General features: G+C 34.7%; 2 protein-coding genes across 7 annotated transcripts; one reads left to right on the forward strand and one right to left on the reverse strand.

The window, feature by feature from the left end:
- Window positions 1–2,746: 2,746 nt before the first annotated feature.
- Window positions 2,747–7,366, reverse strand: LOC129315781 (transmembrane 9 superfamily member 5). Of its 2 annotated transcripts, XM_054959827.1 has the most exons (7): window positions 7,040–7,366; window positions 6,876–6,916; window positions 5,819–6,407; window positions 5,598–5,729; window positions 4,744–4,900; window positions 4,165–4,649; window positions 2,747–3,551 (listed from the first exon to the last, which is right to left on the reverse strand). In XM_054959827.1, exons 1-7 carry the CDS (start codon window positions 7,195–7,197, stop codon window positions 3,335–3,337), a joined length of 1,779 nt encoding a protein of 592 aa, XP_054815802.1. In that variant the 5' UTR covers window positions 7,198–7,366; the 3' UTR covers window positions 2,747–3,334. The 2 variants fall into 2 exon arrangements, with proteins under 2 accessions (XP_054815802.1, XP_054815803.1); XM_054959828.1 differs by lacking the exon at window positions 6,876–6,916 and having other exon boundaries at window positions 7,040–7,251.
- Window positions 7,367–8,749: 1,383 nt separating this feature from the next.
- Window positions 8,750–12,102, forward strand: LOC129315308 (protein WEAK CHLOROPLAST MOVEMENT UNDER BLUE LIGHT 1-like). 5 transcript variants are annotated; one of them, XR_008594446.1, is made up of 5 exons: window positions 8,750–9,090; window positions 9,168–9,381; window positions 10,186–10,274; window positions 10,745–10,894; window positions 11,694–12,102. XR_008594446.1 is itself a non-coding variant. In XM_054958913.1 (4 exons), the coding sequence occupies exons 2-4, from the start codon at window positions 9,289–9,291 to the stop codon at window positions 11,698–11,700; spliced, it is 246 nt and encodes an 81-aa protein (XP_054814888.1). In that variant the 5' UTR covers window positions 8,750–9,090; window positions 9,168–9,288; the 3' UTR covers window positions 11,701–12,102. The 5 variants fall into 5 exon arrangements, 1 of the variants encoding a protein (XP_054814888.1); XR_008594447.1 differs by having other exon boundaries at window positions 9,168–9,377; window positions 10,186–10,347; XR_008594445.1 differs by having other exon boundaries at window positions 9,168–9,377.
- The last annotated feature ends 663 nt before the right edge of the window (window positions 12,103–12,765 follow it).

Here is a 12,765-nt window from a genome sequence, read left to right on the forward strand (position 1 = left end):
TAATATCCAATTGCCTTTACTATTAATATGGCAGATGTCCCACTTAGGACTTGGAACATAAACTTTTGTTCTTCGTTGTACTTAAATCTCCTTTTTTACAGATGTTATCTTAACATGGATAGATTCACTTTTGAGTGGAAGAAGAAACTTTAAATGAGAAACACAGGACAAAATACGAGAATCAACTTACAGCCTGGTGGTCAATCATGAGCGAAGCCATTTGCTAGCAATGCTATTGGTTGTGATTTTGTTGATCACGCAGCACACATGATGGCATTGGCTCAAATTCAAAGCAAGAAATGACCACGGAATGATATTCTTAAGGGGAAAAGGAAAAACAAAAAAAAAAAAAAACAAAAATAAAGCAGAGAAGCTGAAAGTTTCAAAGGTTCTGTGGAATGTGAATATGAGAATCTTAACTCAAAACTAAAGTCCACAGGTCATATTCTTAAGCAACGAATTTGGTTATTCTTCTTCTCCGGAAGCCACAAAAAATGGATACCTAATTCCCCACTCAACTTTTTACTTAATGCAATCAGATGCCTTTCAGCATTCAATATTACTGTCATATCCTTAACGGGACTGCTATCATTTCTGGGAATTTCGTTGTTTATAGATTGTTTATGATATAGGGTTGTCTTCAACCTTTTCCCCTGTCATTCATCTGGGAAGTGACCTGGTTGACAAGTATACTGGTCTCCTAGTTGATTGGTTTTTTTAGCTGTCCCCTAAGTCGGACAATTCCAGTATCTTTTCCACTTGTTCTTATTCTTACCCTGCTTTTTCATTGGGTGTTCTAAGATCTATGGAAGGAGAGTAGTGTAAGGCATGGGGGATATGGTGGAATCAGTACAGCAAGCTCACCTTAGTCTTGAAAGATTGAAACTTTTGTCATGAGTTATCAACAGTTCATTTTGTTGTTGTTTTTGTGTGTGCGTCAAAAGAAGTCCTACATTGTCAACATAAAAAGAACTCTTAATGCATATATACCAAAGAATAAAATGGGCTACTAAAATAGGTTTGAAGGAAAAGTGAGCTTGCACACAAAAAACAGATCAAGTTAAGGCAATCGCAATTGAAAACAATTGATTTGCTTCCTTGCTCGTGAGTTAAAGAGGCACTAGATTTCTTTTGCAAAAAATAAGTAATTATTAATTTAAATTAGCTGAGCATTTTTGGGTTTTAAGCACGTCATAGGCATGCATGCGGACAGAACCATTTCACCTAGCTCTTGAGCTTTTGAGCCTTTCTTTCCTCCTCCGTGCGTGCTGTGTTGCCTAAGTAGTTATTCTTGTTAGTCTCCTCTATTTTGTTGCCTTGCTTACTTGTAGGATGAACTTATTTAATCTTGGGGAGCTACCGATCAAATGTACTAGAATGCCGGGATAGTTTTAAAGGCAATGTCTTTCGACACGACTCAAGCTTCATTTTCCTGCCAATTACTTATACATTTTTTATAAAACTGTTAAGTTTTCACTATACAATCAGTTTTATGAGAAACAGTACATAGGATGATCATCTTATTCCATTGTTATATTTGAAACTTGTTTTTTCCCCTTATAATAACCAGGTGGATATGACCAAGTTGTATTGATTGTTCTAAAACTCTCAGTTCATGCAGACACATGCAAGAGAAGAATGTGATTCCATGTAGATATACTTGTAGGTTTTGCTGGGTTTCTTCTTCCCCCCACCCAAAGGTTTTGCATGTCTAACATGGAATGGTTAAGAAATTAAGATTTTCTATTTGGAAGGTGTTCGTTAAAAAGTTGAGGGAAAGAGGCGCATTCCTTCTATGATTATGTTATAATTGAAAAAAATATTAACATGAAAATTTTGAAGAATATATGTATTACTTGAAATAGTTTAAGTTTGCCAGCTTGATATTTTTTTTCTGACTTGAGAATTTATTATCTGAAATCTGAATCACCACCTTCGTCTCCCTTCCTCCCTTCGATTTATGACGTAATTTTGTTCCCAATATTTTGTAAGCGTAGCGTAATATTGCTTCTAATCTTGATTCTCCCAACAACATGGTCAATATTTTGATTTTTTTTTTAAAAAGACTATGAGTATATAAGTTAAGCTATATCAACAACAAAAAGGAAAAATAATGGATTTGGTATAAAAGGGAGAAAAACAAGATTTTTTTTGGCTATTTTATTGCAGAAATTTGAAATCAAAGATGTGGAAGAATAAGTAAACAGCACTTTCTACCTCTTACCACACATTTCATTTATTGTGATCTTTGACTTTCTTGTGGTAAATGTTACTCTTCAGCGGGTAGTTCCCCACAGGTTTTTCTATTTTTTGGGTGTAAATTGGAATGTCTTGTCATATACCTGGAAGGCTAAAAATAGCTCATATTTTTCATAACATGGGAATACTACGACTTTCAATTGTTTTTTAATGACATCTTGTAAATTTTACTATAGTGTATGGTGATTTATATTGATATATTATATTGATGCTACACTTTCACATTCCACTGTCAATTGTGCTGAAATTTTATCAACCTTTCTTACCTTTTTCTAATGGCACATTGTTAATTAATGAGAAATTATTTTTTTGGCAACCATGTGCACTGTGCTGTCAATCTGAATGATTTTACGTACTGTGTTCTTCTCTGGGGTATTAAGCAGATTAACCAATCATTTTGATGACCTGTTCATATATTTTTGTTTTTGGCACATGCCAAAGTCCATAATCTATTAAATTCATGGAAATTGGAATTTGCAATATTAACTTTCGTTATGGGATTATTTTATGGAGTCCTACCTCTTCAAAGGATAAATTTTCTTTTTCCCTTCAAATGGATAAAGATTCACACTTTGACTTAACATTCAGTTATCAGTACAATGAAAAGGTGAAAAAATGCATCTAATAGTGAGAGAGAGAGAGAGAGAGAGAGAGAGAGAGTGTGTGTGTGTGTGTGTCTTCTCGGTGGTAGAATCTTGCAACGCACTACCTGTTAGCCAGGTAAATAAACAATCTTTGGAAACAGAAGCCTGGAAACCTAATTTAAATATCAATCTAGCATTTAACAATCAAAACCTCCTCACGGTTAAAAAAAAAAAAAAAAACCGAAGAAGCTCAGGCCATGAGAAAGACCATCTTAAATTTGAGGTCATTACAGAACCTTTTAAAATATGCAGTCTCTTTCTCTGCTGATGCTTTGAGTTATGTGGCCAAGAAAGTACGTTGTAGTGCACTCTACAAACCTGTATCGATGTGCCATTGTATGAAAATTCATGGCTGAAACACACTATCATATCCAGGTAGATTTCATTTTCTGCTTCTTTCCAGGACAGTGTCCTAGAGGCTACGAGTATATTCACTCCCTTTTAACAGCATGATCTATATGGCAAACAAACAGTAACGAAGCTCGGAAACTGATTACACCCAGTATTAAGAAGAACGCGTAACACATGCATGCATTATAGCCAATAAAGAAAGATAGCTGCATTAAGCCACTCATACTAGATCTCATACAGAAGTAGATGCTATACAAGAACATGAAAATGGCCGTTGAGCCCCCACACAGCACAGATCTGCATCCACCAGAAAAGAGAGAAAAATGTTTTAAAAAAAAAAAAAATGCAGCAGCAGAAGAAATAACATACACCTTGAACCAGCAATAGTATTAATGACATGCCCTCTGCCTCATTCAGAAAGGTGCCTATTGATGTTTATCGATTTTACTTTCTTGAATTTTTAATTATTCCAGAAAAAGAAAATTAGATTTGTAAATAAATAACAAACTTATGTGTCACAATTTAATATGACGATTACAGTGACACATTGAATTTTTTTATTTTATTTTTCTGAACGAGATACTGTCTAATAACATGCTTGCATCCAATCTAACCCTGTCACCTAGTAATAGTATCAATGTTAAAGCACCTGAATCTAGATGTTCATAAAAACTTTCTTACAGCCATATGTCCCTGTCTGCAATCTAAAGATCGAGGATTAATTATTTGCAGTGACAACCTCGTCTCATCAATTGTTTTTGAGAAATACACTACTGCAGTTTAAAATAAATAAATATGAACTCCAATCAATTTGAGACAACGATATCTTCACGGCATAGAAAAAGGGAGGAGAGCAGGGGGAAGAAGAGCATTTAATAGAAGCTAGCGCTGGTGTTGTAGAACAACATACCTCCACCACCAACCGTGGTCTTCAACAGATATTTGAATGTATGTCAAACCAATACTGACGAGTGCAGTGATCACAATGACAGTAATGAAGGTGACAAACAACATGCCAGGAAGAGTGTATATTTTGTAGCCCCACATACTTGCATACAACTGGTGTAATTGAAGGACAACAGCACAAAAAGGTATAAGACCCCCAATAAACATTTGACAGGGTGTTCTCCTATACCAAGCACGCCACTGAATCTCCCTAGGATGCCTCTTTGTAGTATAGGGGACTTTAAATTCAGATCTAAACCGATATCCAATCACTCCACCAAGTGCAAGCAAGGGGATCACAAGAAATATAAATGAGATAAGGATCACAACAATAGCGCCAAATGGGAGTGCATTGGTGGCCCCATAAGATAATGCAATGATGTTCAGGATAGAGGCTGTAACAAACACTGGTCCAGTGTACAGTATTCCCGATAGAAAAACACTTTTCTCCTGGAATTGTAGCCAAGTCCGTGAATATTTATTGAAAAGTAAAGAATAAAATTAAACATAAAGAACCATCTTGCGGAAATTCATGTAGAATTACCCATCCATTCTGAGCAAACTGGGCGTAGAAATATGATGCTGAGTAGCCAGCAAGAATAGAAGAAAGAACATACAGCAGGACAAGATAGTTTAGTAGTCTTCCACGATTGTAGGGATAGAGGGTACCAATACATGCTAGAAATAGTAATACACAAACCCTGAGGGAAAGAGGGAAAATAATTATATTAAAATGAGGGAACAAAGGACCGTGAACATTTTCAGCTGGAAGTTTTTTATATCACATAACATAAATGTACAGTAAAAATGACTCGTTCGTTTATTAAGACAGAAAAATCCACCACCCTGAACGCATTACACAAAAATCAATTTTAAAATGAAGCTTCTGTCAAAACAATCAACATTCATGATCTGTTTCACTTCAATAGAACCTTTATGCATAACTTTATAAATTGGAGAGCACGAGGAAGACATGATAAATTAGAACCTATTCTGCCAGGTTGGGTTTGAAGATAGACACCATCTAACAAAGGCTAACAACATAAGGATTCAAAGTCTGCCTCCAGTTAGTTTACAAATTATGGTAGAAAGAGCTAGTCGTTGATTTAGCCAAGTCTGACAGCAAAATGTAGGCAGAGAATCAGAATAAGGCATGGCTGCACCACAAACATAAGCATGCAAGAGATTATTGATTATTCCAGCCAGGAAAACATAATTCGGATCAAAGAAAACTGCTATTGGCTTTCAGTATCACTTGGAGTTTTAGGTTTGGATTGCTAACGGATTTATTGACAGCAGTATAAATAAAACCAGTTGCCAGCTTGTCATGCACCTTCACACATTGTATTCATGATAATGCAATGAGGAATAAGTGATTTGAACACCAAAGTAGCTTACAAGATTAGCAATTGGGTACCCGTGCCCAGGACAGCAAAAAATAAGGGTGAGTTTGGAGGTTGTTGAAATGCATCTCCATGAATATACTTCCAACCAACCTCTATATCGTCTTCATGATTTACAGTAGAGGATCTACATTGTCAACAAAATTGTCAGGGTAACCAATGAAAGCAACAAGACTAAAAATTTGCTTCCATACAATCATGAACAAAGAAAACTACCTTTTCAAAGCACTCTTCAGGTGCCGCATATAAAGCACTGTAAGCAAACCCATCAGTAGAAAAATGATAACAATTGAGTTGACAAATGAGAACCAATGAACCTTTTGATAAATAGGCAGCAGTGAAGTTCTAGAGTATCTGTCCATCCTGTTCTCGAAATGTATAGAAGTGGCGTTCCAGATAACTGAATAAGTGAACTTAACATCAACACCAACATTTTCAGTTATATCTACAGCAAGACTTGGATCGCCAAATGCATTTATTTCCACGACTTTATTTCCATTGTAAAGGACATCAAACTGAACATGTTTAAAAAGGTAATACTTTGGGCCCTTGCCACCAACAGTCCAGCTTTCCTCTTCAACTCTACCCATGAAACCCCAGAATGGAAGATCATCAAGGTACATCTGGAAGTAAAATTCATCGATTATTGCCTGCTTGAATTTTGCAACTTCATCAATCGTAAGCTTCTTTTGACACAAGGTCTCACCAATTTTGTGCTCCCGGAATTTCAACTGGTATAAAGTATTGCTCAAGCGATCACCATTCAAAACTTCCCCGAGGGATTCTTTCTTTCTAATTATTGGGTCTGTGAATCACAAATGTTAATATCAATTGCCTAGCTCCATGTTGCTCGACCACGATGACTAATATGTTTTAAGCTTTAATGCCGTGAAACTGAATATGTATTATAAAAGTCATGGCCTATTTGCCTCTGGCAGTGACTTTATCTAATAAGGTGCATAATGCTTATAAATGAAAAATCTCATCTCATGCTTCCGACTAAGTCCTTTTTTATTGACAAGATCATCCATCCAAATAGATTCTCTCATTATCAATAAAGAAGGTAAGTTATAGAGATGACAGATTCGGACTGATTTGATGTTAAATCCTGGCTTCTCTGCTTTTTATAGCCATGCTGTATAGAAACAGAGATAATACTCAAAATTTTCAGAGGGAAAACGAAAAACACAGAGAGATGCTACGCTAAACACCGAATCTTGATGATATATCAGCCAAGTGCATTGAGAATTGACCGATCAAATTACGTACTGACCTGGGTGGCAGAATGGTAAATCATAGTAATCGTATGTCTCGCTGCAGGAGAGCAGTTGCAATGCAATAAAAAATCATGGGGAACCGAAACTCGAAGAAAAACATTGGGACATAAAATTAAGATGATGTAAAATGGATTTCCACACAAAGTAATGAGGAGGGTACCTGGGATTGTTAAGGGGACCCACTTTATTGACAAACAAAGGGATGGGATCGAGAACATTGTACCGGTGATCCGCCGGAGAAGCTGCCACTGGAGGAGCCGATAAAGCGAGACTGGTACAGAGCAGAAGAAGGAGAAGGGCCTGAGGCACTCGAGTCATAGGTGCTGAAGCTGGAGACGGTGAAACACACTGAGGACTAACGAATCCCAGATTCAGTGCTGTCGAAGTCAAACTCAAACCGCACAGTGCAATCAGCCGTGGGATGAGACAGATAGCATTTCTTCTCGCCGCTAAAACGACATACGACAACTTGAGAAAGGAAACGACACGTGAGAACGCGCGCTGTCAAACTAAAATTTTGGGGGTGTGAAACAGACCAGTACTTTTTATAAAAGCTAAGTGGATAACAGTGACAGTTGACGTATGTTGAATTTATATAATGATAATTATAATAATATGCAAGTAGTACGACACAAGAAACTGATCATGAACTAACTAAAATTATAAGAACACGAAGCATTTCGTTGCCAGATGCATTAACATGACAACTAATTACTCCTGTATGGCGGTAGTGCAGTGTAGAGGGAGACTGACTCCTGAGAAAAATCCAAACGTTGAAGTGAACTTTGTGAGCTCTGTGCAAAGAGTAGCTGCCAGAGGAAAAGCTTGAGCAGCTCACCATTTCCGCGGGACCTCAGGCGAGTTCCAATCTGCCCAGAGATGGATCAAGTGTTTTAATTTAACTATACTGTGATATGTTATACAATAAATTAAGTATTTCTTTCAGAACTAAAACGTATGGATTGATCCCATCATGTTATTATATTAAATAATCTGATACACAATAATTTTCTTACTCAGTCCACTTTTGCCCGCACGTTACGAGAATTAATTGAATTAGTGTTGCAGTGCAGATTTGAGCCACAAACAAGTTATTTGGGTTAGTCTGGTATGTTATCTATTGAGAGTTTGAAAGAAAAAGATGGACAGAAATGGATTTCCACAAGGGGGCAACTTGTGTGCCCCATTTTCATGTTTAACAATTGAGTTTGACTCCACCACCGTCTCCCAACATTAAAACATGATGAACTCCAGATTAACAGTCTCCGCCACCATCTTAATTAACACTACTACAAAATTAATTAAATATGACACCTCAAACTTGTCATTTATTTTAAAAAAGTGGTAAATAAAAATATGAGGAAAATATTTGATGATCATTTTAAATAAGCATCAAATATATAAATAAATATTTAATAATTATTTTATATAAGTGTCAAATAAAATATATATATATATATATTTATTCAACTCCTATTACTAAATAACCGTGAAGTGTGAGAAATATTTATTTTAATACTTACTCCCTATGTTAAAAAATATAAGATATTTTTTGAAGAATTAGATGTTAAAAAATATAATACATTTTAATCTTTTAAGATATAATTATTATTTTTTTTAAAAGTGCTTCAAATAATATTAATTTTATATTTATTGTAGAGTATTTAATAGAAATAAATATGAAAAGATAATATTAATTTTAAAATAAATTTATTTTATTGAGAATGAAATTTAATTAAAATTAATTTATATTTTTAAATGAGAGAAGTATTTGTAAACAAGTGTTGAATGAATATTACTTGATGTTTTAATTTATATTTAACCGTCAAATTTGTCCCCCTTCAATTCTTTTCATCGAAGCTCTCCTTCTTAAACCCTATCCTCCTTGTTTCGTCACCTTGCCACTATGGCGCCACCACCTCTGAGAGAGATATTGTTGTACTCCTCACTCACTTCGTCAGCTTTAAGCCTAAACCCTAGCTGCTTCGATTATTTTCTTCTCTCGCTCCACAATTTCTTTGCTACTGGCAATATGTAGGTTTCCCATTCTCTCCCGGCCTTTCTCTCTTTTTATGCGCTTTGGAATGCTTCACCTTCAGTGATCTTTGATTTATCCAACAAGAAACTCGTTAATGACCCCACACAGATTTCTCTCCTGTTTTCAAGGTGGTGACTTTTGAGTCAAAGTTGGAGGTTTGGGCTGGTATTATGGTAAGTTCCTTGCTTTCCCACCTCTTTCAATGCTTTTCTTTCATGCTATGTGTTTATTGTTTTTGTCTGAATTTCAGCCTCCTAGCTAGTCGTCCACACCATCACGTAAAAGGAGGAGCAGGCTCACAGGAACGATTCCTCTTGTCAAGAACTATAGATCCAAGGTTGAGTCCGAGTCGTCTAAGGTGTATTGCAAGAATGACTTTGCCTATTGAGTCTGTCAAAGAATCTGTTTCCAAGTTTGGAGGAAGCATAGATTGGAAAGCCCATCATGCTCAGCATATCCAGTAGGTATCTCTGGCTTCTTGTTGCTACTTTTCGGTCATGATGAAATTACTCCACTCAGGGCATTGATGATGATATAAGAAATAAAGAACAATTAATTAACTTTACTTTATTTGCAATTTTGCTAGATTTTATTAGAACAAGAATGAAGAAGGAAAATAAAACAAGTGGGTGTTCTTAGTAAGGGCTTTGATGGCACCAAAATTGTAGTCCTTTCTCCATTTTGCAAAGTAGAGAAATGAACTAATTTTGCTCTTCGTCACTTGCTTCCCACTTGGTTTGGACTAGTCACTGTTTCATGCATACATTGAGGCTTAGACAATTAAAAGATTTATATGCAGTGGTAAAGGTGTGAGTGCAGGATGTAATTCTATCTTCATGCTCCTTTAGAGTTTAATTACTTGCAAACTATTGTAATAATAAGAACTCTGTTCTTTACAGTGTTCTGAGGTTGCCTTTCTCTCAAGCTATTGTATTAAATTTAACAACTATTATGGCAAGGCTCTTTTTGCATGAGAAGTTGAAAATTGCTGACATTTAAAGTAATGTTTTTTAGTACAGTTCTTAAGATCGGATGAGATTAAATATGTATATTTTCTGTGAAGAACCCACAAAATTGTAGTTTGGTTGGACAAATTTTAATGGAATAACCATCTCCTTAGTTGACAATCATTTGATCAGGGCCTGTTTCCATACATGTTTTTGCCATTCTATATTCTTGGACTTGTTGTTATTAGACTTACTCACATTCTATGTTTTTGCACTTATCATGATTGTGCATGAAAACCTGATAAGCCCACAACATTATAGGATTTCAATATTAAACCACTTGCTGTTTCTTCAAAGGCAAGCACTCAAGTCGTTGTTAAAGGTGTCAACCTTTTCCATTCTAGCGCAAGGTAGATCTCTGCCTCATCGTCTGCATTATCTGAGTTGGCTCTTCTGCTCCTAACCATACACATGACCAGATAGGTGATTGAAAGATAAGCTACGTTGCTTCGGTCATGTCCATTGAGATGCACCAACATGGTTCTGGCTAATAGAAGTCTGTCTATCTAAGCTTTTCCTTTTCAAGCTTTGCCTTGCCTTGTATTAAAAAGAAAGAAAGAAAGAAGGAAAAGCTACATTAATTTACTTAATGTTATATATTTACTTAATGTTATATTATATATGTTGCTTAAATAGGTTTGAAAAGGCATGAGAACGAACCATTACTTGAATTTTTGGGATATAATATTGGTTTGCAAGTTCACTATGCACCTCTTTTTTCTGTTTCTATAATTCTGGAAGCAGGGAAGTTCTAGATTTTGTTTCAGGAGATGAAACAATTGAGATTGTTCTAGAATTAATCTATTCCTCTTGACTTCAGGTTACTCTGTGGACTTGAAAGGAAGTATCTGGCACAGCATAGTTGTTGTGACTTGATCGATGGTGTTGATACAACAAGTGAACATGATGAGCATCTATGCCTCAGCTTCTCTTCTACCATACCAAGTGTTACTAAGGGGAATTTATTGAGGTGGTGTCTTGCTTCTAATTTCCCCCTCTCGACATACACCTTTTAGTGCATGTATTTGCTTTTTGCTTTTTCAGTGAAAATGCTGCTTCCACAAAAACCATGCTTTGTGGTTTTCAATGCAGAAGTAAACATACTAGTTTTGTTTTTAGCATAGTGAATATAATTAATATTGATATGCTAAAAGAGATGCTTATTCATTGCACCAAGCTATAAATTATGGAGATAATCTAAATATATGTTTGTGTCTGTGTGTGTGGTTGTGGTTCATTATAGGCAATCTACCTTAGAAGGCCTAGACAATTGAATACGGTTCCCTAGAAGAAGATAATGTGCTAGTGGAACATTAAAATAATACAAAAACTATTGTACACAAATAACATCATTAAAATTCTCAATGGATCTCAAGGTGGGATGTGTCTACTTCCATGTCTTTCAATATATATTATGCTCAAAGGTAGTTCCCGCGGGTGTTGGGCTTTGTATTGTGAGAACCTTAGTATGTAATGTTTCTGACAATTCAAAGATAATTGCTATTTACAATGTCAAAGATAATTGATCACAAATCACATTTCTGACAATAACATTCTGATGTAGAGGACAATTATCTTGGTATGTTAATTCTAGTTTTTTCTTAATTTTTACTGCTTTGAGAAGGAGCTTGTAAATATGGATTAAAAATGCATCACTAGAAATTTTAACCTGTAAATTTTTTCAATTATGCAATTAATTAAGTTCCTTGAAATAATTTCAAATAATGAATGACATAAGATCCCTAATATCCTGTGTATGAATTTTGTAGGGCTTAAACTTCCAGCAATGAAAAAAAATTCATCAAAGACAGAAGAATCAAACTCAGAAACAGGCTGTTAGACTGGGAGTACTTTTACCCACAACATTTTTTTCCAGCCTTGATCCAGAATAAAATAAGGAGTTCATTGAGAAATATCATGTCAAACAACCTAGGAAGAAGTCTGTGATAAGAAGGTGCCAAACATTGATCAAAGTTGAGGTCAAATGAAGAATTAATTATTGGAATATGGGATTATTACTTCAAACACCTATAGGGGTGAAGAACTTGAAGAGTTATATTCTTATAGATTTGTTTTAAAACTAATTAAGTATTGCATTTGGTGGAGTTGGAGAGTAAATTCAAATTATATATTAATGATTGTAATTTTTTTCATGATTAATAATAGTTTGTTGCTATATTATGATAAAACAATTTTTAATTTGAGTTTTTGCATTTTCAATATTGAAAATAAGAAATTAATAAAAAATAATAAGATTATTTTATTTAACAGTTATTTTAAACAAATGTCAAATGAGGCTACTTTATTTAAACAAGTGTGAAATAAAGTTACTTTATTTTATGATTATTTTAAACAAAGGTTAAGACTATTTTATTTGGCAATACTTGATAATTAAAATAATTATCAAATATTATCTTTTAAAATTGACCAAATATTTAGATTAGGAAGGCAATACTTGATGGTTACTTTAAAATAATCATTAAATAAAGTTATTTTTATTTGATGATTATTAATCGTTAAGTAAAGAGCTTTTAATGTATGATATCATTTTATTTGACAGTTAAAAGTTATCAAATAAAATAAAAAATAATAGTCAAGTAAAGAGTTTTTTATAGTAATATAAAGCAAGTAGGTAGGTGCTATTGATTAATTCCATTCTAATATTGGAAAATTTTCATATTTTATAGCTTCCTGCAGTAATTCGGCTTTTATATTTGGGCTTCATCAGATTTATCTTACTGCTACTGTCGTCTTGCTCTTTTTAACATTTCTAAAACCAATATCGTGGACCATGATTTTTCCCAAAGGAAGTTGATGGTGTCACAAGTATCTGATCATATA

This window comes from Prosopis cineraria, unplaced genomic scaffold, assembly GCF_029017545.1.
Source record: "Prosopis cineraria cultivar Desert tree isolate PC_DT_omini unplaced genomic scaffold, ASM2901754v1 PC7, whole genome shotgun sequence".
Taxonomy (NCBI): Eukaryota; Viridiplantae; Streptophyta; class Magnoliopsida; order Fabales; family Fabaceae; genus Prosopis; species Prosopis cineraria.